The following is a 26,051-nucleotide window of genomic DNA, read 5'->3' on the forward strand; positions in this document are numbered from 1 at the left end:
ATTGGCAGCCCGCCGTACAAATTAAGAGGCTTGTTAACATCGGGGTTTTAAGAGAGGATGAAGGATTGCACACACGTCATGACTTGCTCAATGATAAAGTGACGAATTTCTTGAGACTTATGCTATTTATTGGTGACCTCATTTGCTTTCCAATACATATGTACACGTATGTAATATTCACATTTATATAGCGTAAATAATAACAATATTATTAAATCTATATCGATAGAAAGAGATAAGAGACACAAAAAGTATATGTGCGCGTGGTAAATGAGTAATATCGAGCTAAATACGTAAAATAACAGGAGAAAGGCGAGTTATTGCGCGTTAAAACAACGAGAAAAAACTGATATTAAGGCGGTTCTCGTCTCGAAATAGAGAAATGGGGCAGCAACAATAAGTCCGCACACTGGCGGCAAAGAAAAGACGTGGCCGCGAGACCATTAAAATGACGATTCAACACGGGTTCATTTTTCTCACTCACCCCCGACCGAGCACACTCATTCCTGTCGCTCCTTTGCACACAATTTGCATTACTTGTTCGCGTTTCTCATGCCTTTCACCTCCTGCCTCGCCTTGTAGCCGCGGAATCCAGACTGAATTTTGAGCACGGCATCGTTGATCTCGTCAGGGCTCGGCTCGCACTGGGGCGGCTGCGGGGCCGGCTCCTTGTCCTTCTTCATTCGTTGCCTGGTGAGGTAGCCGCGCACGCCGGCCTGGATCTTGACGGCGCTCTGCTCCTCCTCCTGCGTGGCTGCGGCGACGGGCGATGGTGTCTGCTGCTGCTGCCGCTCTTTCATCTCCTTGCGCACCTTGTAGCCGCGGAAGCCGGCCTGGATCCTGGCGGCGGCGTCGTGATCCTGCTTGGAGGCCGGCGATGGTGGAGGGTCGCTCTTCTTCTTCAGGTCACTCCTGGCCCTGAAGCCGCGGAAGGTGGCTTGGATGCGGGTGGCTGCCTTGTCGAGAAAGTCCATCTCGGAGCAGTTATTGGGCATCCCCTCGGGGTCGACTAAAGGCTGCTGGCTGTCATCTTGCTGGTCGGCCGCTTCTGCTCGCTCTGACGGACTTGGCGAACGGCCAGCAGCTTCGAGCAGCAGGCCGGTGTGGAGCGCCGGTGGCAACACCAAACTGTCGTGGAACTCGCCCGAGTGACGCAAATCGGCCGCAGGTGCGTCAGCGCCGCCGCTCGCACCGCCCGCTACTATGGCGTCCTCTCGCCGCCGCGGCAAACTCTGGCGTGCACGGTGGCCGCGGAAGTGCGCCTGAATCTTGGTGGCTGCCGCTGCCTCCTCGCTCAGGGTGGCGTCGTCCTGCTCCTCACAGGGGGCGGCCGCAAGGGGATCGGTCAGACTGGCACTCACGTCGCCGCACTCACCCGAAGAGAAGCTTAGTTTGCGGCACCTGGACGCGTTGTCCTGAGGCAGGAAGGCCACGGGGGTGGCGGCCGTGTGCGTGGACGTGAAAAAGAGCTCCTCCACGGCCGAGGCTGGCGTGCTCTGCTCTGCGGGTCCATCCGGGGTGGGGGTGGCGTCGGAAAAGTGCGGCCGCACGTCGCTCAAGGTGCCGTCGGAGCAGGGGCTGCCCACCTCGTCGCCACTGGGCGTTGCGGGCTCGGAGGGTTTGCTTTCTACGTGCGATTCAGATTCGTGCTCATTTAGGATTTCGTTTGTTAAAATATTATTTTCTTCAATCAATGGCATCTGAAACAAGAAAATATTTTGTCAACATAAGGTAAAAAGCTACAATGTTTTTCTGTATTAAATCCGAAAATAAACCGTGCATTTAATGAACTAAAGTGCAAAATTAAAAAATAGTTTAAACCATATTTACGTGTGAAATTAAAATTAAAGAATACCAAAAAACCCAGGCATTTACTTCTTTTGTAACATGCAAAATAATAACCAAGTTAATTCCATGCAGCTATGTATTACAAAATTGAAGAATATAATGTTTCTTATTTATTATATTTTCCGTGTTGACGGCATAGTAACACGGGTGAGTTTCGTGCGCTCTACAATCGACTGAAAAGAGCTAGTCAAGTACTCCCATCGATTGCATGAGACACATTTCTTATTAAATGATAGTTGTGTTAGTCCATTGTCAGCAATCACCAGTTCCACTGCATGCGGAATTTGTAAATAAATTTAACCTTTTTATATCGATTTGGCTCCGAGGCGTGTTGGTTTCTGCAGCTATACTTTATATGATTATGATATTTTTCATTAGCCTACTCTCATTTATTCCACCTAGATAAAACCAGAATATATTTTTTATTATCTATCTAAAAATTTATTACATCGTAATTGAAATCTAAAAATACTTTATTATTAATCAAACTAAGATACTTAAATTTGTGCTGGAAAAGTAATTTTAAAATAACGAAAGAAATCTAAATCTACTAAGTTGTAACTATTTAAAAAAATAACTATAGTAGAAACTGAGATCTGAATTGCAAGTGATGGAGAAAATTTTTAACTCTTTCTTACAACATCCTTTTCCGCGCCTCCCTCGTCTGTTTTGTCATTCAGAGCTTTCCTCGTCTTATAGCCCCGGAAGGAGGCCTGGATTTTGGTTGCGGCGTTCTCCAGGTCTTCTTGGCCTTTCGCCTCCGGCACACTGCTAATCTCCACGTTGGAAATTTCCACGCTGCTCTCCTCTTGAATCTTTTGAAGTCCTGCGGTCGTTTGGATTGTCTCGGGCGACTCTTTTAACGTCGAAAGGTCGATGGGTTCGATAACGACAGCACTCTTCTTCAAGTCATCCAACTCGAGGGAAGGGGCGTCCTTGCTGCTCGCGGTCTGCTCGGAAATCACGTCGGCGGCCTCAGACACCGTCGCCTGCCCTTCGCTGGCTTCCTCGGTGGGAGAGCTCTCGTCGGAATTGCGCACAGCCGAAATCAGGGTGTCGGCGATTTCTTTGTCCTTCTGCACCAAACTCTCTTCGGCTTTCTTCCCCTCGGTTTCGGCGCTATCCTCCTCCTCACCCTGAGCACCGTTCACGCCTTCAGAAATTGAATAACGAATAACCACGCTGCTAACAGCACCGAGACCTTCGTTTCCAATAGGGGCGCTGCTTTGGCTGTCTGAGGCTTCCTCCTCCTCCTCCTCTTGTCTGACCAAAGCTACAGCACTTTCAATCAGGATGGTCTTCTCTCCACCATCGTCGGCGGTGATGACGACCACGTCATCTTCAATGACCTCCATTTTCACGCCATCTTCGTCGTTATTATTTAATGCATTTTGTGTGTTTTCAATCAAGCTCTCGGCGTCGAATTTTACGTTATCGAAAATGTTTTGCTCCTCCTTTGAAGGGGACGGAATTGGCGTGGCTGGAGTGACATCGATGGTAGTAGCTACCGGAATTCGTAGGCTTGTGGGCTTTGGCGATTCTACTTCTGGCTCAAGAGGGTCGTGTTCGGCGTCGATTGCCTCGTTTTCGATGGACACAGGGCTGACCACGATAGGCTCCAGCTGCGCGATCTCTTCGGGCAAACTGGCCAGTTCGCATGGAGAGATCTCGACGCCTTCCTTGCTCGCACTTAGCTCCTCATCGAGGAGGCACGCAGTGCTGATTTCATCACACGTTGATGGCTGCTCTGGGCTTTGAATGGCTGCGACAATTTCCACGACAGCGTCGGGGATTGCTGCCTTCGGTTGGTCTACGAATTTATCTACTTTTGAAATAACTTGCTCGGCCTCTTTGACAAGAGTGCTTGTAAGTTCTTCTGCGACCTGGTCGTCGGTTGAGGCTTTTACCTCTGCGACGCCCTCAGACAACGCTGATGAGGCTCTTTCTAAAATTTCCTCTGCAGCGTGTTGTGCTTCAATTATAATTTCGTCAACAGCACCAATAATTTCTTCTTTTTCCGACTCCGCTGTGCTGTGCAGACTGGACAGAGCATTTTCTGATTCCTCCAAAAGATCATTTCCTGCTCCCTCGGACTCAGTGACGATTTCCACCACTGAGGCTGACGCATCAGGAACAGCCGTTTGAATTTCCTCAGTTACGAGTACTGCATTTTCTAGCGTTTCCTGTACTTGCTCTTCCGCGGCCTGCGCCCTATTAAAAGCTTCCTCTACATTTGCTTCAGTTCCAGATTGCAAGTTTTCAGCCTCAGAAGCGGCAGCTTCAAATAAGTTAAGGGAATCAGCAGCAGTCGATTCGAGTTTGCTTTCTGCTTCTGCGATGACGTTTTCAATCACTTCCAAGGCGCTCTTTTGCACTATTTCGAGCTCGTCCGCGATCTTCTGTTCCTTTTCTTCTCTAGCGGCCTCGGCTACGGCTACTCGCTCTTCAACTAGTAAAGCGCCTTCAGTGACTGCAATTCCGGCCACCTCAGTAACTTTATTCTCAATTTCTGTTCCTACAGCGCTGGAAATTTTCGCTTCTTCTTGTTCAATAAGATCTTCAGTTTCTGAGAGCAGATCAATAGCCGCCTCCCGTTTGCTATCGATTTCCGAGCTTATCTCGTCTTTGATTTCAATTACAGACGTTTCAAACTTGACTTTGGCACTGGAAACATTTTCGACAGCTGTGGTTTGAACATCAGAAAATGCTTTTTCGATATTTCCGACTTGATTTTGCAAATCATTCTCGGCCTCCTGAGAGAAATCGTGGGCGCTTGAGATGACCGAGGTGAATTCATTTTCGATGACACTCACTTTCTCATTCAAACCGCCTTTTACTCCTTCAAATTGTTCGTTTAATTTATTCTCAGCTTGTGTGGCGGCCGACTCTATTTCAGTATTAATTTCGGTGATTCTATTTTCGACTGCAGTCTGCACTTCTTCAACTTGACCCTGAACATCTGATTTAATATCTTTAAGCTTTTCAGTGGCTTCCGACTCAATTTCTGCAGCTTTGTCTTCAATTGCACTCTTGATATTCTCTGCCTCGGTGATTTTCTTTTCGGTCGCTGCAGTAGTTTCATCGATCTGATTTTCAGCTTCAGATTTCACTCCCTCAATAACAGCTTCAATCTCGGATTTTACTTCCACAATTTTTTCCTCGGCTTCAGAAGTCACTTCAGTAATTTTATTTTCTGCTACAGCAAGTGATTCCTCGAATTTTGCCTCAGCCTCGGCGAAGAGATTTTGTGTTTCACTTTTTACCTCCTCAATTTTATTTTCTGCCTCAACAATCTTGCTGGAAACTTCAGACCGGATTTCTTCTACTTGGCTCTGAGTTTCAGTAATTTTGTTTTCAGCTTCACTCTTCATCAACTCAACTTTGCTCTCTACTGCGGCAGCGGCGTTAGCTGTTTCGACCTTCACTTCTTCGATTTTAGCTTCAACATCGGTTTTCAATGATTCAACTTTGCTCTCAGTTTCGGTTTTTACTTCTTCTGCTTTGTTCTTCACCTCGTCAACTTTGCTCGAAATCTCAGACTGAATTTCTTCCAGTTGGCTTTGAGCTGCAGTAGTCGCCTTGTCTACTTCATCCTTTGCCGCTTTCACATTGCTCTCCGCCTCTTCTTTAATTTCCGAAATTTTAGCCTCAGCGGCTGATAAAGTCTCAGTAGCAATGTTTTCGGCGTCAGATTTAACATTTTCCGCTGCGCTCTCTGCATCTTCTTTGATTTCAATAATTTTGCTCTCTGCAGCTGAAATTGTTCTATCCAACTCTGACAGAGCCCTCTCCTCGGCTTCTGCGGCTTGACTTTCAACGTCGGATTTAATTTCCTCTGCTTTTGCCTCGGCATCAGAAATAATTTTTCCCGCATTCTCTTTCGCTTCGGTGGCAAAACTCTCGACTTGCGATTTAGCCTCCGCAACCGAACTTTCAACTTCACTCACTTTGCTGGTGACTTCGCTTTTTGCGGAGCTGATTCTGCTCTCAGCGCCTGATTTTGCGGACTCGGCGGACCTTGTGGCATTGCTCTCGAATTCCTCAGCCTTGGACACAGCCGAGCTGAGACCTGAGCTGATCGACTTTGAACCTTCAGAGAGCAGGTCCTTCACCGGAGAGCCGAAACTCTTAACATTGGTAAAGCCAAAGCTTCGCTTCTCGGACTTGCTTTCTGTGCTGACAGGCGATTCGATAACGTCGCTTCCCAAAATTTTATCCTCTGAAGAGGTAGCACCCGACTGGATCGGAGAACCGCTAGTGACGGGTGTTTTTGAAGATTCTTCGTCTGAGAAGGCTTTAGTAATGGCTTGCTGCAAAATCGGGCTCGGCAGCTTTTCTCCGGCGGTAGTAAGCCTCGCCTTCACAACCTGAGCTTGATTTAGAGAATTCGCTGGTGAGCTGGTGGCGCTTGCCTTGCCAGAGTCGGTCGTTGGTGAACGTGGCGGTCGGACAGGAGGGTCTTCTTGGGCTTCGGCATGGACGGTGGTGGGCTTTTCTTGCACAGCGACTTCCTCAGCTTTTGCCGTCGTCACGCCCGACAAAGCAGCAGTTTGAGCTGAAAGTTGAGGAATAGCATTAGGATTGTGATTTTGAATAGAGCCATAAAATACATAATAACTAGAGGGCACGTGAATTTTAAAATCACATTTTTGCTTTAGCTTTGTGATTCGTTATGTTGTGAAAATCGCGATCAACATAAAATAAAATGGAACGTGGCTTAGACAGCCGGCTTTGCACGGGTGTCAAGCGTGTCGCCTACATTCACATTGAGAAATGACGAAATTAATTTTTAGCTCTTTCTATAACTGTTCCTCTCACGAATGAATTAGCTCAAATTTAATATTTTTCATTATTATTAATGCTGAAAGCCAAGTTATATCAATAAACAACAAACTCATTAATAAGCTTTCTTGCAAAAGTGAAAGATTGAATACACTTTGTTGGATAATATGATAAATTCCAACTGCAGGTTCTGGTATCTATTAAGAACTTATTACACAATTAATTGTATCGATAAAATTATTGAATAAAAAAACAATTCAGCATTATTTGAACAAAAATTTAAATTTCAAAACTAACAGGTTTGCTTGATTTCTAAACCTCATATATATTCATGAGTTGGACGGTATTGATGACCGATAAAAGCAATGCGGTATTTGGTGTCGCAAAACGCCGAACAATTGCGCTCCCTGCTTATTAAAATGAAAGGATGTGGGCCTCCGCACGCGCCAAAATAGTGCCATTTAAAGATTTTAACTCGCGTTCCGCGTGCCTGCACGCTTAATGACCGTTTTGTTTGTCGCACCCGACCATAAATTTAAAAAAAAGCTTTCATGGGAAGAGCATAGTGTGCGGTGCGCTCGTGTTTGCTCGCCGTCGCTTAAATGGGTGTCGTATGCAATTCCACACTCCAGCTCTGTTATTGCATCACCCAGCTCGTTGCTGAATTGCATTCCGAGAGGCGACAAGCAGCGTGAGCATGTGTGTGTTTTTCTGTAATTGTCTGCAAAGTCAGAGGCCAAGTATTGCATAATTGGAAACGCGATCCAATCCCGCGCTCAGGTGACAATGAGTTGATCATGGTCGGCACCTGCGCGCTTCGATATTATTCGCACAGATCTTCAGCCACGCCGCCGGACAACTTCTCCTACGAGATCGAGTTGTTTTGAACCATCAGCTCAACGCAAGCTTGAATTAGCATATTAGCTGTCTTCGGAATGCAATTTACTTGTCGGTTGATAGTGTGCGAATTACGTCAACGTGCTCTTACTTTGATCATAATCCGACGCGCGTCACAAATTACGTCTTGAATTTCCTTTCAACTCGGCCTGAATTGATTTAATGGTAGCTGTACTCGCGCATCTCTAGCATTAAAAATCTTAATTCTTAAATAGCCCTTTACTTTGAGCAATCTATATTATGCTCCACTTAAAAGTTTTAAATGTCTATTATATTATTTGTCATACGTCAGGGTGAAAGAACAGTAATAAAATAGGTCAAAATAATATACTAAAAATTATTATTGGTACATTATCACCCGGTAATATTGCAAAACATTCTTCATTTGATGTGAAACGCGGACACAGGCTTTCTCTCTTATTTAAAAAGTGCCAAATTTTATATGCGACTGATTGGCATATTATAGTTGCATGTTTTTGTTCAAACTCATACAATTTATTTGTATGAAAATTGTCCTGATCATTCGTTTGAGATGTGTTGCTACAACAATGCATGATGTCGAATTGTTGGGCAGGTCGCGGGCGCACCGAATGCGACTTCTGGCACCTTAAATCAGAGTAAATGTGCCTGAGCAGTGCTCACAGGTCCAGTGCTACCGTCTGTCACCGAATCTTTGTATGAACTCCATAGTGCATTCAAACAAAAAGTCAGCCAAATATTTCTCTCGGAATACTGGACCGACGACAGACTGATGTTACCAAAATTATGTTTCCAAATTTAATTTTTGTTACTTCTTTTGGATGTAGAGATGTAAGGGGGAAAATTGGATTTCAAAGATAAATATTGAGGAAATAATTTCTGCCTCAAATGTTTTTGTAATTTCAGAAGTAGAAACTTTGAGTCACTTCTAAAGAATTCATAACGGTACTTAATACATGTAGAGCATGCAGAAGAGTTCAAATTTTTAATAAATTAGTCTATCTTGAGAAACTTAATTTTCACGTAGAGTTCACCGTGCTAACACACTTGAAATATTTAATATAAAAATGGTTGATTAACTGTGACCAAAACTAATATTTGTGTAGAAAGTTTTTTTTGGCTTTCCTAGAAAATTGTATTGTCAGGGTTTACCTGACGATATGACCGTCGGTACCAATAGTGTTGATCGTAATATCGTCAGGTAAACCCCTGACATTGTTATTTAATACATGATTTCCTGTTTAAAAATTTCCCTGATAGTGGAGTAGGCTCAAGAGAAACTGTTGTAAATAAAATTGCTGATAAGAATTCTGTGTTTGATCTGCGTTCGCGGGATCCACTCTTGAAAATAATTGTTCATCGAACGCACTAATTGCACGGCGAGTGCGAAATAACTCGCCCAACGCACCTGCTCTTTGTGGTCCAATTAACAAAGCGGCGGCTGCGGCCGCCTCGAAATGCCACGTGCTTACTCGCCTCTGACTTCCTCGCACCCACTCTACTTCGTAGCTCGTCGCGAATTCAATCAACATGGGAGCCACGTGGTGCAAAAGCAGTGCGTGCCATTCGGGATTCTATTTTCACAAATGGATCAAACCTAATGCAAACTGAAGGCTACTAGCCTGAAACCAAAAGCCGTGAAGCAAAAGACTGATAAACAACGAACGCTCTTCTCTCCACCTTATTCTCGATCGTATCATATTTTAGCATGAAGACCAGTTCTAAATTAAAAAATGCAAGATATAATAAAGTAGAAACGTTATGGCTACTAATTAGCCGCAATCAAGTCTTTTGGCTCGAGCTTGCCTACACACAGGCTTGTTATGCCCACAAATCTGCAGCAATGGGATGCCAATTTGGGCCAATCAGCAGCTCAGTCAGCCCTGAACCCAGATTATCGTGACCTGCTGCCGTCGCGCTGCCAGAGCAAAATTGCGATTTATCTGCACGCTCATGTGCCAGCTGAGATGATTCGGTTATGTAAGACAATGACAGTCCTTGTAGGCTCAAATTACAGACACATTACGATTCGCGCGCTCGTATATTTATAGCCACGTCGGCTTGAATGTGAGAAGATTGAAAGGGAGCGGCGATAGAACACACGATTTACATTTGCACAGGAAGTCAAGTTGGTTAGGCGCCGCCGCCGAGTGCATTTAGCAAGAGATTCTGCTCATTTCCCCTTTCTCTCTGACTGCACTCTTTTTCAAAGCTAAAATTGTGTTTCTATGCCAATTAACGAGCTGCCGCTGCGATAAGTTTAATTGGAGTAAGGGTTATTGTATTTATCAGTCCGAGATTATTTCTTGTTTTATTTGATGATTTCCTCTCACTTAACTTGTTTGCTGCTAAAACTCTATTTGTATCGAGTCAGCTTTTTAATGATGAAAAATTGGGTTAAAGAGCGAAAAGGTAAGCTTTCTGCTTGCGAAATTTATTAAAAATATTAATAACATTTAATTATTCATCAATTCATGCATAAATAACATTATTTCATTACTTCTGTGTATTTTAATATTTGAGGATGCCTCCCCCTTCCTAAATTTTAATTTTATTTATTTTATGAAACAAAAATCAAAGGAAAATGAAACCGTGTTATCATTTTCAATAATGGATCTTTATCTTGTTTGGAACTATCATTTGATAAAACGAAACTTGAGACATAAAAGGGGCTTACTGAGGTATTTGAACTTTTCCTAAATGAATACCGTTTTTTTTAAATCAGACATAGAAGCAGTTTTCAAACAATGCTCAATTTCATCAGAATTACATCACACTCTTGTCCTAGAACACGGTACCTGTTTTTAATAGGTTTTGTTTGTTCATATTTGTGAGATAGAGGCAGAGTCATTTCAAAATATCCTCTTACATTTTTAATTCAACGCACTTCTAAGAAAACCAAGCTTCCTACTTTCCACGCATCAAATTCAATGTTTAATTGCTAGAAAGATATTTTTGAACTCAATAACAGGAATTTTTTATAAACTCATTTAGTTGTTCGAATTAAGATCAACGACACTCGTGCGAATTTCTCTGCAAAGATAACTTTTGACTCCACTAAATGCTCTGCGACGTGACTTTTGTGTGTCAGCGGGCATGACATGTGAGAGCTGCAAAAACACTTGCGTTTCTGAATGCTCGCTGCGCATTCGATTTCAGCAAAAGCGTTGATCTCAACGTTCGCTCACTGAATTCAGAAACGAGCAGGCAGGAGGCGAGGGGTACAAGCGAAATCGGATGTTTGCTTAGCAAAAAGGCAGTAAAAGAGGAGAATTTATGTCACTTTTGCGTCCAGCGATTGGCCGGCAGGCCTGTGCGCTTATCAAGTTTTCTAGAGAGTGCTTTTGCCATGAAATATCAAAATACGTGTGCGCGTCGCTATTTTGGGCCGTCCGTCGGATCGGCGGCCACATGCACAATTATTCAGCTGGCCGCTTCCCAAAAAGCCCACTGTCTTCAATGCAGGCGGCAGCACACACTTGAATTAATCGGCACGGCACACAATTAAATTGCGCACACGCCTTGTTTACACACCTAGCCGGCAATCGGAAACAAGCGGCTCGAAGTTTTGTTTCTTCCAATCTAAATCAAGAGGAAGTTGCTAGATTGATCAAGAGCCGCGTGCGATTTTATCTTGGGAATGCCGGCTGGCCGTTTAAAATTAAAAAAAGCGTGACCCAAATCTGCGAGGGGATGACCACAATCTTCCAAAAACCCAAAAAATAAAAAAAAATCCAATCACGTGGATTTGAGTGCTTGAAAGAGCACACAAATTGCGAATTTTAGGTCGATCAAGTTGCCCAAGGTTAAGAAATCTGCGCGGAATTTCGCAATAAAATAAACAAGAAAAGAAAGAAACAAACCCTTTTTGAAATAAGACTGTAGACACCCCATGGCTGCTGGTCAGGGTAGCGCAGCAACGAGCATCAGGTCAGCGGACAGAGGGGTGCGTGACTGACGTCAGCGGTCACTTTTTGGTGAACGCGCGGCGTACGGGCGTGCTCGGTGTGGTTGGTTGGTGTTCGCACGACTATTGAGTAGGGACTGAAGCGCTATTTTCATCCGCCAGCATTTGCCTTCGAGGGAGCGAGAGAGGAATAGGTGCTTCTCGCACTCACACACACTGTTCTCTTCTCTCGCTGCTGCCGCGAGTATGCAACTCGGCGCGGCACTGGCCCCACAAAGCTCGCGCGCGAGAGAGTGAGGTACAACACACACTCGTCGTTCCGTTCCCCCCTTAATCGCAATCAACATTCACACTCACTCGCATTGATTTAATTTTTAACACTCGTTTCCTCTGCAAGTCTATTTTCATTGCGACAATATTTCCACTTGGCGATATTTTTTTTTAAAAACCGCACAGCTTTTGTGACGAGTCAAAGCTAGTTTCCCGTAATCCCCTTCCTTCGCCTCTTGTTTGAACTAGGATTTGCAGCATTGTTTTGCAACGTGCAACAACAGATAAGTTGCCAAGAGACCAAATCCGATCTCAAATCCAAATGATACAGTGTACGAAGATAGGTGTAATGTTTATTTACGAAATTCTGCTGGTGTGCTCTCACCAGCCATCCGTTCATATTTTATGGTTCGCAATGTGAACCAGTCCGTCTATAAGATCGTAAAATACTCGCTTTAGCTTCATACACACAACATTACAAGTTCTGAGATGTTTTTTCTTTCTCTTTTTTCTGTCCCGAGACGATGCAAGCACGCCCTGTTGCTCCTCTCCGCTAGAGGAGCAGCACACAGGCTAGTTGTTGCTTCTGGGATGCTTTTTTATTTCCTCTCGCAGTTCTCCGTGTATGACATCATTCAGAGAGAAAAAATATTTGCCGAGACGAGTGCATGCGTTCGTCACTAATTTATTTTTTACCTCGAGTATCATCCTGCTCATATAGAGGACAGTCATTCGTTCCGTACTCATCGTTTTAAGTTAGGGACAAGGAAATTAAGCACGTGAATGCGTTAAATGTTGAATCGCCATTTAAAGTGATCCTTTAAGTATCAAATAATGTTTCCAATTTTTGAAACCAAAACACGAAATATTCAGCCTTATGATTTTAGTACAATCCGTCCATAAAAGAAAATCGTACAAAATGAGCATCAAATTCTCTCCATTTCACGTGACCTGAAATTCACCATTTACCGAGTATCACCGTTAATTACACTTGCAAGCGAATAGCATGCAAAAGAGAATGAAATTCAATTTGCAGCATATGACAGCACGTTCAGTTCTCGAAAAATCTTCTCGCGCGGTCCTATACAATCTCGGCGCTCTCTCGCTCTCAGCTGTGATATTTAACTACTAACATGGTTTTCACACTCTGATGCTCCGCAGCGGCAATTACAACCAGCAGCTTGTGAGTGGAGCTAATTCATACAAAAAATGTATACGAGCACGCATCAAAATCATATAAAGCGCGGCGCTTCCCCGCATTACGTGTGCGCCGACACGCATCAATAAGAAGTCGGCGTGCGCTTCCTGCTGCGGTGCTCTATAGGTGCACACGCAATGGCTATATAGGAACTCCGAAAAGAGTTCGCATTTCCACAACAGGAGCGTCTCCAACAAAAGTTAATTGAGCGGGGCGCGCTCTTCTCTTTTGCCAGCGCGAATCAGGTTCAATTACTTGATTCGCGACCGCAGTTCAAATTGGGTGATTGGTTGCTGCTGATTCAATTAGGAAAATCGGATGCGATTGGCGAGGAGCGAAATTTTACGAAAGTTCTGTTTTTATACCAATAGCCTTTAAATAAAAAAACACGTGCTGTATTTTTGGAGATGAAATAAACGCACGAAACGCGCTATACCATATATGTATTATACTTAATTATCCGACTTTTTCTTTTTGTAAGGGAAGATAATGTAATGGGGACAGCACACAACAACGTTGACAAATAGAGAAAAAGTAATTCAATCGCTAGAAACAAATATTGACCAACTCTTTGAATACTTTTTTCTAAAGTATTTGTCTGGGCTAATGAAGAGAGAAAAATCACTGAATTCGTGCAATAAAAAAGCCTTTGAAGGTAGCCACCACAAGAATTCTACTAACCTAATCCTAAGTGTTACAGAAAAAGTTGCTCTCGCTGAACAAGCTTTAAACCAAACTGCACTTAAATATTCTAACTAAACAAAATCATGACCTGCGACAGCCTTCTCGACTGATAAAATAGCACCAAAACTAAGGAATTTTAATTTGTAAGTGTTGTAAGTTAAAATCAGCAGTAATGCGTTAGTTAAATTAGTGTAATTCGCTTCCCTCCGCTTTTCATTCTTGATGCGAGAGCCGCAGCGACGGCAGCAGCCAGTTCCAGCTAGATCTTGCTAATGCCGTGCAGAATATTTCCGGCAGCCTGACGTCACATTTATTTATGTGACGTAATAAAACCATCCTGCCTCCACCGCCACCCATGAGTGTGTTTAGTGTGCCCCAGTTATAGCCATATAGCACACTTGCACCGCCATATATATATTAAAGAAGAAAAATCACGCTCTGATGAACACCTCGATTCAGTTCTTTCGTTAATACTCTCCACGCATGAGTCCACCCTGCGGCCGGCTGCTTATCGCACTTTAGCGCATCATTTATCAATTCAGGTCAAATCAGCTCGGGGCCAGCGGGCAGACGCACGGAATCGGCTTTCACATATGCGTATAATTACGATGTTCTATATCAAAAAAACTAGAGAGCACCCCACCTGCTTCCCTCTGGAGCAGCAGGCCCTCGAAGTGGATGGCAGCGAACTTGTAGATGTTCTTGGGCTGGTGGCGCAACACTTCTCTGGCAAGGCCCTCAAGCAGCTCTTCCATCCCGTTGGGCACCCCAAGTCGTAGGAACAGAGGCCCAGAAGTCATCACGACGGCCTCTAAAACATCCAGAAAATATAGCGCATGCAACTAGGAAATAAACATATTAACATATTTCTATATATTTTAAATTTTGTGCAAAGTGTCTCATGAAATGGACAGCGAAATTAAAGTAGCTCTCTATAAATGAATATGTTTTTATAAACATATAAATTAAAAAAATTACTTTTATAATTATTTCTAAAAAATATCTCTTTTGAAAATGATTTTTCCTGTTGATCGCATCTCACCGGGTTATTTAGCTGCTTTTACTATCGGTAGAAAATAATGCATAATGAATGCGGCAAAAATCATTTTTTTTTTTAAATGTTTATACAATTATACTTTCATCGGTCACATTTTGTAAGTAAAAGTGATCGCATTATATTAATCTAAAAAATATCTTTAGCGGGGAACAAATTCATTCTATTAGTTTCTTCGAAAAAAAAAATAGAAAATAGAGATTATTTGATAAAATATTGTAAATATTAATACACACAAAACATTAACTTAATTTTCTAAATTAAGTTTTAGCATAATATTATCGCATTCATTTGTGATCATGCCTAAAGTCAAATTTAAATGATTAATTTGCTCTATATTATTATACACAATAATAATCTGCACAATTTTCTATAGCATACTGATTTTAGGGGAAAAGCCGCGCAGTGTATAAATGAGAGCAAACCAACCAGACAGTGTAAGAGAGTGACCTCAGTGGGCTAAAATATGCATAGGTCAAGATTTCAATATGGATTTTCCTACGTCGCGTGCGTCCCAAAAGCAATGGAACTGCTAACTTGGAAATTGACTGATCGATAAAATATGGAAATTATGTGTTGCAAAGAATACATGTCATACATTTTTTATTAAAAATATTATACCTTTTGCTTTTATGCAGTTCGTATGAAACCATATATTATTATTTAAGAGATAGCTTCGTAAAAATATCAAAAATTTAAACTGCTACCTGACATTGCCATGGAAAAAGCACCATGTAAAATAATTATTAATTCAATAAATTAAATTTTAGGGTTGGAGGGACTAATTTTAATTGAATGTAACTGAAATCAATGTAAGCTCTGACGACAGTGGTGGAAAATATAGAATTAAAATGGAACGAAAGTAGAATACTTTGCAAAATATATTGAATCAAATAAATTATTTTAGTTCAACATAAAATAAGCTGTGAGATGTGTAATGAAATAACGAGGTGAACAAACAAACGCTTGCTATTACCTGTTTGATAATTTGCTTGTGTGACCTCGCACTGCTTGCCTCGGAATGACGGCATTTCAGCATCAGGGGGGTGAACAACACACAAGGCTAGACAACGAGCGTGTTTGTGGCCCTCGCAACCCTATTGATCAAACCTGCGGTGGCGTGCTCGAGTGCGGCACTGGCGGCTGAATAATGTAAAAAGAGCATTTTTCCAAAAGAAGCGGACTCTACCCAGCACACTCAACTGTCTGAGTGTGTATGCAACCTGCGCTGTACGTGTTATGCGCACCTTGATTTGGTAACCAAATTCCCTTTTGTTTTACAGTGACAATAATTCTCTACAAAATGTAAAATAGGGTAATGCACGCCTCAACCCGAAAAAAATTTGCATGTAATTTGCGGATATAAAAAAGGTTTTTGATGCAGTGTAGTTGATGGCAAGATACAATACAAACAGGAAAGAAGGTAAAATCCAATAACAACAAAACTATTTAAATTTGTATAACAAATTGGCTTCATTATTTTCGCATTTCACTTCACATTTAATTGCCTGGTATTTTTTTTTAACAGAAATCGGCAGTTGAAACATTTCCCTGTGGACATTATATAAATAATGGATTTGACAAAAAATATCTTTACTCGTTAGACACACATTGAAAATTGATAGTGAAGTCTTGAACCACGTCAACAGTCATGGACTTAACAAATAATGTTACTCCAATGAACATATTTTGGGCATAATGCGTTTTTAACGGAATGTAACAATGCGTTAATGTTTAAATTATTCCAAAGCCACTTCAAAATTAAAACTTAGACGTAAAACAATGCAAATAAATGTTACAGAAAATTCATCATGACATTTTTGTGGAAGTACTTGTATCACAATCATACATTTAACGCACCACGTCTGGAGCACACAATTCTTAACACTGTTTGAATTCTTGCTCTTTGAAACTTACAATAAAATTTCAAAAATCGCATTCCGAAATTGCACATGGATTTTAAGAGGGGGGAGAGGAGGTTTGGTAATTTTGCAAGACTATTCTTTAGTGAACCCACTAAACCATACGGATCTAGGTCTAGATAGTATTTTTAAAGCTTCGACTTTGCACAATAAATGAGCGTTCAGTGTTCAGTTGTAGAGTGATAATCAGCAGACGAAAACTAAAATGCAATACTTGACAGAATAAATGAATCAACCCATCTTACAAAGCAGTCAAAGAGGATATTAAATAGAAATTTAATAACTGGAAATGCCTGGGCGTTTCAGCTTGAAACTGAAAGACAAAATAAAAGAGGAACCGTAGGAATGCAGTTGCAGATTTAGCATATTGAATGTGTGGAGTAATATAAATAAATTGTCAGGAGTGATGCATCAAGTATGTGGAATGCAACTGAGACGGAAGCTAGCTTCGGCCTCTCTCCCTGCGTGTTGCGTCTACCTTTTACATTGCAGCAAAGTCTAGTTGAACGTAGAGCTGTCGCACACCAGCAGCGTTGAAAATGTTGTGCGTGTGGGTAAGAATGTACTTTGGATCAGCGTTTCGAGCCACCTCGACCTTTAGGGCGCCGACAAACACATCACTGCACAAAGTCCAGAAGTGAGGCTCCTGGACGCTCAACACTCCCTCTAGTTGATTCACTTTGGTGTAACAACCAGGTAAAATGTGGTCGAGTGACGTTGGTTGCCGCTGCATCAGCACCTGAGAAAAGATTAAGTTCAATTTTATGTGATTATACAGCACAAGCTGTCTCAACATTATTAGAGGTTCGTTCACAAGGAAACAAAGGGAGTTTCGATGTTTTAGTTTTTGGCGAAAGGCGAAACTATTGAATTCGTGTAGCCTTTCCTGAAGTGAACCACAAACAGTGGTATAAATTTTTAATTGATTTAAACGTACAATCGATCAATTTGTCTTGTAAATTAGAGTCTACCTATAAAATATCATCATGATCTAATGAGAACTGGCTTCAAATTTCAATTTTGAACGACTTTCTATGTTAAATCCCATAAGGATTTGTAGCTTTCGGAGCTCCACAAATCGCAAAACCGATCAGATAAAAAATTTACCGAGGCCCCAGGGGATTAATCTCTTAACTCGTTGGATCTTACCAGGGTTTGCACAACCATTCCAAAACCACAAAAATGCAGATATGGTTGTTTTTTTCTATTTCATGCAGATAAAATTAAATTATTTCATAAAAAAACTTCCGAATACTCTGCTTAACAATGAAATTATTAAACAGACAACTTTCGACTGCACAAGTGCTGTGTATAATTAAATTCAAGTTTGCATCTACCTAATTCTGACAAGCTGTGCTGATTTATGAAATTTAAAATTAGTGGATGGCTAATAAACTCTGCGCGGAAATTAATTCAGGGTGGTTGGCTAATAGCGAAAATTTGAAAGGAAAAATTAAATAACAAAATATTCATGTCAGTTGTTTTGGTTCCTTTAGGCCTTTATACCGAACTAAAGAAATAGAGCCCTGTTGATTGCACTAAATTTATCTAAGTTTCCAACAATCTAAAAGTTAGACTAGGAACCCAGTTAGGTTCACTTTTAGTTAAAAAAAAACAGCTGCTAAAAGTAACGATTTAAGATATGTGGGGACATAATATTTAAATCTGATAACATTTCAAAGTAACTAGTAGGGTAAACACTCAAGAGTCAAGCCAGTTATAAGGATTTTCTCCCTTAGTTTAATATTTAATAAATACTCATTAGTGAAATTTATCATTTTCTCTCTCAAGAAAATTTTAATTACCTCCACCGATTCCTTAATCAAAGCCAGCACACTGAGTGCAATGAGGATGGCAATGAACATGGAACAAATGGGGTCGGCGATCATCCAACCGAACATCTGCATCAGCACCGCTGACACGATGACGCCGACGCTGCCCAGGGTGTCGGCCAATATGTGCAGAAAGACCCCCTTCATAATTTGCGAGCTGGCCCCTGAAGTGGGAGCAGCGTCGTGTGAGTGGCCGTGATGGTTGTGTCCGTGGCCGTTTGCCTCTCCATGTGAGTGGCTGAGTGGCTCGTGCTCTTCATGCGAATGCCCGTGGCCACCATGGGAGTGTCCGTGGCCACCTCCATGGGAATGGCCGTGCCCGTGCTGGAACGCATAAATTCCAATCAGGTTGACGATGAATCCAAGCACCGACACCACAAAGAGCCTCTCGTGCTTGACCTCCGGAGGCTCAATCAGTCTTTCGACAGCTTCGGACATGATGAAGAAAGAGATGAACAAGAGGAACAGGCCATTCACAAAACCAGCTAGCACCTAGAAAGGATAATTTTTAATTCTGTCAATTGAGCACAATATTTTGTAAATAAATATACCTCTGCCCTGACGTATCCATAAGAATATTTTTCGTTGGCTCTCCATTTCGTGATGACTGAGGCAATAAGGCCAGCAAGTAGACCAGTACAGTCAAAGAACATGTGGAATGAGTCTGAGATGAGGCCCAACGAGTTGGTCCAGACGCCGTATGTAAGCTCCACAAAGGCAAATGAAAAGTTAAGCAAGAGAAAGAGGAACAAGTTGCGCGAGTTTTTGTCTGAAAAGATGAGTCGAATCCATCCCTTCACTTTCTGCTGAAGCCGAGAAGGTAGCGGCTGAGGCGAATCCTTGTGCGTTAAAGGTATCATTTTGTTTCAAAGAGAATGTGGTTGTGGTTTTAGTTTATGCTTGAGCACGAATCTGCGCTGTAGGCTCTGAGTTACACCTGCAAACCATGATATAAACATGTTAGAAGAAATACACAGCTGCAAATTTTGAATTGATATACATACTCGCCAACAATCATGAGCTTTTTGATAATTTTCATAGCCATGTTGCGTCAAAAGTTTATACCCTTTCAAAGGTTCAAACCGACGCATGAATTATTTATTTACTTCTTGTCAAGCTCATTCAAGAACTGTGTGTCAATGAAAAAGTCAAAAATTTTATTTAAGACACCATTTTTTGCTTTTTGCCATCAAAAAAACAAACTAAAAATTAGACACTTAAAAGAGAACAACAAAACTTGTTAATAACAAATGACAATGACTTTGCCAAAGCAATCCACACAATTTTATTCAATGTTTTCAAAGGTTAATTGAAAGGGTGTTGACTCGAGTTTGGTTTTTGGTGTATTACATATAATATATACGTTATCTTTTGAAGTTTTGAATGTATTAAAATGAACCTACTACACGGGAACGATGTTCAATAAATTCTAAAATTTTCCGGCTGCCTTGAGAGGTCATTTAGGGTGAATGATCCCAGTAAATTTTAAAAAATAAACTAAGTAAATAGGGAGAACTTTAAAGTCTCTTCATCTTTGTCGTCAGCATGTCAGCTGGAGTTGGAAATAATGGAATAACAATACCAAGTCCAAGCTTGCCAAATAATCGTAATATTAGCAATTATTCTGATATTTTTCCTCCTACTGCATTCCATCGAAGTCTATTACATTGAAGTCATGCCAAAGGTTGAAAATAATGTTTCAAAAGCCTCTAACATTCGGGAAAAACAATCGTAAATAGAAAAATAAATCGGCATAAATTTTTAAGAGGTGCCACGTTCGCGCGAGTATTATGTTGGCAACAGTGTGCTCAGACTCTGGACGCGCCCAGCGCTACTCATTTGTTGAGGAGCAGTCTTCTTTGCCTCTTGCGACGGCCATACCACGTTTTCCGTTTCCGTTTGAAGCACAGCCATCATGGTGAGTACATTTAGCTGACATGTGGCACTCTATTTTGCCTAAATTTGCTGGTATTTTCCGACTTTTCCGACCAATGATTATCATTAACGTATTCTCGAGGTAAAATTCGTTTGATTGATCCATAAATTGTGGGTGACCCTTGTCCAAATTTGTCTGAAAATTGAATTTGATTCCGGCGGCTTGGTATGGGCACGGTGTGCGTGTTTACGTACAACTAGCGTGCCATGCAGCATTGCCGCTCAATATAAATTGTTTGTTTCTGGTAAACTCTCCTGAGTTTTTGCCCCCTGATTGCATCTGAATGATGATTCCTTATATTTGTATCCAGATTTTATGTGATGGTTACAAAAAACTGATTTAATGAGACTGATAGATGTGATCACTTTCCCCAGGTATGATAATGTAGATATGTACATGCATCATACACTCTAAAGTTATTTTAAGCTACCTAGCAAATGGACCTGGATTTAACTTGATATTAAAATTTCTATGTGATTTCAGGCGCCTAAAAAGGATGCGAAGGGATCCTCCTCCAAACAGCCCCAAAAGACTGTGAAGAAGAAGGAGGGAGGAAGTTCTGGAGGAAAGGCTAAGAAGAAGGCAAGTTAAAATTTAACTTCCTCCTTATTGCTTGGCATTCTATGTTCCTATTGAGGACCATTATTATATATAAGAGTGATGCATTGTTTTGTTTCTTGTTTACATACGATACAGCGCGATATTATACAGATAATATCTAGTGTCTAAAATAACATTGCTATATCCATTATCTAAATAAATGCTTAGCAATAACAATTATTATCTCATCGCAAATTTTAATTTACAAGCGAATGCTGTAGAAATTCCAATTAAATTGATATTTAACTTTATGACCTACGTTTGATGAGTGGTATAAGAGCATTACTGCCCAGTTTTTTTGTTAAATATCTAGTGAGGTCTAAGGGGATTAATAACTTAATTAACTATATCAACTCTGAAATTAAATTAAAATTGTGTCTTGGTTTGTATTATTTCTTACTAATTTATAATTTACACTTGCAGAAGTGGTCGAAGGGAAAAGTCCGCGACAAGTTGAACAATCAGGTACTGTTCGACAAGCCCACATACGAAAAGCTTCTGAAGGAAGTCCCCTCATATAAGCTTATCACCCCCTCCGTTGTAAGCGAACGTCTCAAGGTCAGAGGCTCGCTCGCCAGGAAGGCATTGGAGGAACTTCTGCAGAAAGGTACCTTAATATTAAAACGTCTTGGCCACATCAATGTACTGAGACCCAACCTTTCTCTTACAGGTTTGATTAAGCAAGTTGTCAAACACCATGCTCAGATCATCTACACCAGAGCAACCAAGGGCGAGGATCAGCCTGCGTAAAACCTTTCCACATATTTTTTAAGTTAAAGTTTCTGTTCCGAAGCAGAGATGATAAAATGATGAAAAATCCTTAAAATCAAATCTTTCATTGCACAAAATCCACTAACTCTTGATAGATTAAATTAAATACAATAAGGGGCTTACTCTCCAAAGTCTTTTAATGTGGGAATAAGGCTGACTCCAGTATGCTAGTAAATTGATGAGCCTCTGTAAAATACAAGGGAAGGAAAACCAAAATACCACTGCATCGAAAGCGTTAATAAGCTGTTCCCCTGTGCCTCTTTTGCTACTGAATCTCTGGATGGTTATCTATTTTAAAGATCAGTCGATTCTAGTGTATGTACAGCAGGGTTTTCACTTAAGAGTTTGAAAGGGCGTTAAGTTCACAACCAGATTTTAGTTCCATGGGGAAAGTGTCCCAGAAGTGAAATATTATCAAATTTAATGGTTCCCAAATGTAACTTCAATACATTCAAACCGGAATTTAGTAAAAGAAACGAAGAATTAAACTCGTTAGCAAGCAGGGGTCTACACTAACATATATATAATATTACAAAAGCCTCTACTAAAGGGCTAACCTGGTGCAGGGCCAATTTTGTCGTATGTAATGATCAAGTAAGTGTTTCCAGTCAGTTCTGTGGCTTGGGATTAAGGGAATTTGAATGAAACTTGTAGCATTTTTATTATTCATCATTCATGAAATGAAATATCTTTATTGCATACACATTTTCTTGTTCACAAATAATCATGTACAAAAACTAACGCAAAAAATCGCCTACCACAATCAACGAGTATGCAATTTTATCTTGTTGCGGATTATAATGCCCATATATGTACGTGTGTATCCAAAGAAACGGCTGGTAATCAGTGCAAGGGATAGGGAAGCCATTTAAACTTAACAAACCACAAAATCGGTCGAACAACTCAACAGAGCTACAAGTTTACGACTTTCATACGTATTCAGTCTTTTCATATTTATAGCAATTTGAAAATGCAGTTTACCTTTGCTCCTCAGCCACCAGAATGAGAAATCATTCGTTTGAAACAAGGTTTTTTCGTGAGTTCAGTGCATTGGAATCAAAACTCATGTACGGAGTAGGGTCATAGAACAGTGAGAGGATGAGTGCATTGGAATGAACCAGTAAATGCAGCAACTGAATTGGCTAGTAATGCTGATTATTCCTACTACACATTTAAAATTGCAATATCCACGAGAAATCAAATTGGAAAATGTCATACTCTGGTAATTTCATGCACGCCCCATGATAAGATAGCTTTTTATGCTGAAAAGTTGCGACTTGCTCCACATTTAGTTGCAATAATTTTAACAGTGAAACAACATTTTTTTTCTCCACTTGTGTTCTTTTTTATATTTTAGTGTAATGTAGTTGCGGTGGATATAATACTGATTGACATTGATTTTGGTTCAAATAAGGACAAAGGTGGAGAATTTTGAAGTAGATATTATGCACTAGTTTTATAAATCACGATTTTTCACTTGTTAATAACAACAATGATGAGATTGAGGTTTCTAAAGTGGAAAATTTCAATTGCAAGACGAGGGTGTGACTTGAATTTATCTTTCTGATTAGAAACTTTCAGCTCTTCACACGCTGGCATACCCACTCGATTTTCCTGCATAGCAGAATGGATTTTCTGGAAACAGCGACACATCAAGTTGTGCCTTTTCAATAGTATTATTTTTTTCAACAGCACTTCAAATCTTTTGAATAATCGCCAAGAAAACAAGCAAACAGTTGCTGTGTCACAATCCAGCAAAACAACCATTCTAAATTTAATCCTTTAGAACATCTAAAACACCAGATTTGCTCAAAATCGCCAACTTTGAAAGCTATTTTGGCACACCTGTTAAGCGCACTTTGCAAAATAACCCTTTGCAAATGGCCATTTTAGACATGACAAAACATCAATATGATGTTTCAATTTCCAATATATTTGCTGAATCGTAACCTGCTTCCATTCAGAAATGAGAGTCTATTGATTTTGTTATACTCTAAAATCTGCTTTTCGGCTCTGGATAAATTTTCACTGTGGGCGTTTCTGGACCAAATATGAATAGATCCTGTGATCATCTTTCTTCTAATATTGCTATTCAATTTCTCGGTATTTTACACACTTTCTAATTTTTACGAAAGGAGAACCCTGTTGATTAATTTTCAATGTTTTTCTTAGGTTCGTTGATATTCATGTCAGATTTTTCAGCTCTTCCGTATTACATCAGCATCACACTTCTTCCGTTTAAAAAATTTATTTCAACTATATCATGTATTTGTGCTTTCAACAACGCATAATACTTTATGTACCCCATGCTTGTCCTGGAACAAAGCTTTTAATCTCACAAGCACAGCATATTCTTCGATCATTGTCAATAAGTTATGTTTCACACAATCATTTTCTCAATTAGATCATCTCCTACAGCACCTTTAGATACATCATACTTTCGCGAGAGGATATTAGCTTCAATTCATCATCCGCCAAGGCAGAAGAAATCAATCTTGACGGAAGATAGGTTGCAGCAACAAATATATTGCGAAACTAATATCCTCACAGTGGCTTTATACTTTAAGCATTTAATCATCATCACGTCTCTTTATATATAATTATATCTTTTAGTAATACTGCTTCCTAGACAGTTTTTTCGCACGCACTTGGATTTATCTTGGGCTCGGCGGCTAAAAATACACGCACTCAGTGAACAAGTGAGTATCTCTCTTTGTCTGGAGGGCTTTCGTTTCTCTTTCTCTCACATTCGGCTAGAAATTCATCTTGCAGCAGGCTGGCGCGCGCGAGAGCGAGTCATTTACACGCGTGTGCGTCTCCTTTACACGTACCACTCTTTCACGTCTTTGTTGTTCTGTTTCTTGACGACTTTGACTGGTCCCACAGCGGGGTTGAGGGGCGGCATGCCCACCCCGTAGCCGCCCTTCTCGTTGTGCATTCCGTTGGCCTGGCTGCCGTTCAGCAGGGCCGCCTGTGCGCCGTAGCCTTGGTGGTAGTTTTTGCTCTCGTCCACTTTGTACGAGGCGTCCGCCCGCCCCTTGAACTTGAGGATGATCAGGATAACCAGAATGATGATGATCATCGTCGCTGCTATCACCCCTGCAAAGCAAACAAGAGAAATTGTTATTTATTTATTCCCCAGCTTTTCTCCGTGAGTAAGGAAAATTTTCTACATCGTTTATATTCATCAGGAGATTTTAAACCGTCTAAAATATACTCTAAAAGATTAGGAATGAGCGGAAAATTTACAGCATTGTTCGCCAATTTTGCAATATACCATACTGATTTGTTTCGCAAAGAAAACCAAATTCCAAACCCTAATTTTGTGTTGTTCGTTTTTCTCAAATTCTGCCACAGAAACGACCATATTTTGCTTGGAAAAAGACAAAGAAAAAAATCTAATATTTGACATATTTTGTGAAACCAGAGAAGCACTCAAATTTATTTTTAATCATTCGTTCTTCGTTCAATATGATCCATCATACAAATATATTACACGCGTATCGGAAAAATGCGCAAAATTGCGGAAAACCGCCAATGTTTTTGCAGATAAGGGTTTGTTCCGGTAAAAGTGATTTTTCCCAACACTGGTTACTATTGGAAAGTGTTGAAACCTGGACTGAAATAATTTTGCGTACCATCAACCATCAAACTTACCAATCACGAGTGCTGTGTACTCGGCAGCCTCCGAGGAGATGCGCTCCCTGTCCTTCGGGGTTAGGCGAGGCTTGGAGGGCGTTGGGTGCGGGTGAGGAGGTGGTGGAGGGGGCGGCGGTGGCGCCTCTGTCGTGCTGGTTGTACTTGTGCTGCTGCTTGTGGAGGATGAAGAGAATGTGGACGAGGGAGAGCTGCTGCTGCTTGTACTGCTGGTGCCTACTGAGGAAGAGGGGAAGCTACTCGAGCTGCTGCTGCCTCCGCTGCTCGAACTTGTCTGGTCGACCAGGTCGGGGCTGAAGGGGATTTCGGAGGTGATGATGGAGGTGACCTGGTGAACACCTGTGCTACCCGGCGAGCCACCGCTGCTGCCGCCATACGTTTGGCCGAAGTGCGGTGAGGATGATTCAGGCATCGAAATTCCGGTTGTTGGTCCTAAAATGGATTGGGGGTCGTAAATTATCTTTGGAAGGTTTATAGATCGCGTACCTCTGCTGGATGAAATTATTGTGTCCTCAGTGACTGGACCAAAACCTGATCCAGGGAAGCAGTCCTCATCGTCGCAAGGCTTGTCACTCTTAATTTTCTTTCCGAAAACTTTGGTTGGTGGTGGACGCGTTGGTGGCACATAAACTGGTGTGATCAAATCGTCACCTATTTTGATTGAAAAAATGGAATTAAACAAAATAAAAAGTGAAGCTGCATATTATATACCAG

General features: G+C 41.2%; 4 protein-coding genes across 8 annotated transcripts in view; 1 reads left to right on the forward strand and 3 right to left on the reverse strand.

Annotated features, from left to right (window-relative positions):
• Positions 1–106: 106 nt before the first annotated feature.
• On the reverse strand, positions 107–15,734 carry LOC135948509 (titin homolog). Of its 2 annotated transcripts, XM_065497818.1 has the most exons (4): positions 15,596–15,734; positions 14,209–14,376; positions 2,487–6,403; positions 107–1,700 (listed from the first exon to the last, which is right to left on the reverse strand). In XM_065497818.1, exons 1-4 carry the CDS (start codon positions 15,648–15,650, stop codon positions 534–536), a joined length of 5,307 nt encoding a protein of 1,768 aa, XP_065353890.1. In that variant the 5' UTR covers positions 15,651–15,734; the 3' UTR covers positions 107–533. The 2 variants fall into 2 exon arrangements, with proteins under 2 accessions (XP_065353890.1, XP_065353891.1); XM_065497819.1 differs by lacking the exons at positions 14,209–14,376; positions 15,596–15,734 and adding an exon at positions 11,370–11,664.
• Positions 15,735–16,067: 333 nt separating this feature from the next.
• ZnT86D (zinc transporter 86D) lies at positions 16,068–20,104 on the reverse strand. The gene is made up of 4 exons (XM_065497821.1): positions 19,777–20,104; positions 18,925–19,310; positions 18,347–18,865; positions 16,068–17,280 (listed from the first exon to the last, which is right to left on the reverse strand). The coding sequence occupies exons 2-4, from the start codon at positions 19,231–19,233 to the stop codon at positions 17,023–17,025; spliced, it is 1,086 nt and encodes a 361-aa protein (XP_065353893.1). The 5' UTR covers positions 19,234–19,310; positions 19,777–20,104; the 3' UTR covers positions 16,068–17,022.
• An 87-nt stretch (positions 20,105–20,191) lies between these two features.
• On the forward strand, positions 20,192–21,740 carry RpS25 (ribosomal protein S25). Its single transcript, XM_065497827.1, has 4 exons — positions 20,192–20,291; positions 20,793–20,891; positions 21,333–21,516; positions 21,580–21,740. The coding sequence occupies exons 1-4, from the start codon at positions 20,289–20,291 to the stop codon at positions 21,657–21,659; spliced, it is 366 nt and encodes a 121-aa protein (XP_065353899.1). The 5' UTR covers positions 20,192–20,288; the 3' UTR covers positions 21,660–21,740.
• Positions 21,741–22,336: 596 nt separating this feature from the next.
• The window catches only part of Nrx-1 (Neurexin 1), a 78,982-nt gene continuing 75,267 nt past the window's right edge, over positions 22,337–26,051 (reverse strand). For all 4 annotated transcript variants that reach the window (XM_065476893.1, XM_065476892.1, XM_065476894.1 and 1 more), the window contains 3 exons: positions 25,824–25,988; positions 25,338–25,769; positions 22,337–24,779 (listed from right to left, as the gene is read on the reverse strand). In XM_065476893.1, the coding sequence (XP_065332965.1) occupies positions 24,502–24,779; positions 25,338–25,769; positions 25,824–25,988 (875 nt within the window). In that variant the 3' untranslated portion in view covers positions 22,337–24,501. The remainder of the gene's footprint in view (positions 24,780–25,337; positions 25,770–25,823; positions 25,989–26,051) is intronic.

Source organism: Cloeon dipterum, chromosome 1, assembly GCF_949628265.1.
Source record: "Cloeon dipterum chromosome 1, ieCloDipt1.1, whole genome shotgun sequence".
NCBI lineage: Eukaryota > Metazoa > Arthropoda > Insecta > Ephemeroptera > Baetidae > Cloeon > Cloeon dipterum.

Bases quoted from the DNA above. Each gene is read 5' to 3' on its own strand.
- RpS25 (XM_065497827.1), top strand. The intron at 20,892-21,332 runs GCAAGTTAAAAT...TTACACTTGCAG, and splicing joins GAGGAAAGGCTAAGAAGAAG to AAGTGGTCGAAGGGAAAAGT. The intron at 21,517-21,579 runs GTACCTTAATAT...TTTCTCTTACAG, and splicing joins GGAGGAACTTCTGCAGAAAG to GTTTGATTAAGCAAGTTGTC.
- ZnT86D (XM_065497821.1), bottom strand. From the start codon at position 19,233: ATGATACCTTTAACGCACAAGGATTCGCCTCAGCCGCTACCTTCTCGG. The intron at 18,866-18,924 runs GTATATTTATTT...TATCCTTTCTAG, and splicing joins ATGGATACGTCAGGGCAGAG to GTGCTAGCTGGTTTTGTGAA. The intron at 17,281-18,346 runs GTAATTAAAATT...ATCTTTTCTCAG, and splicing joins TGATTAAGGAATCGGTGGAG to GTGCTGATGCAGCGGCAACC.
- LOC135948509 (XM_065497818.1), bottom strand. From the start codon at position 15,650: ATGCCGTCATTCCGAGGCAAGCAGTGCGAGGTCACACAAGCAAATTAT. The intron at 6,404-14,208 runs GTGGGGTGCTCT...CTCAACTTTCAG, and splicing joins GCTGCTCCAGAGGGAAGCAG to CTCAAACTGCTGCTTTGTCG. The intron at 1,701-2,486 runs GTAAGAAAGAGT...TTCTTGTTTCAG, and splicing joins GAGGCGCGGAAAAGGATGTT to ATGCCATTGATTGAAGAAAA.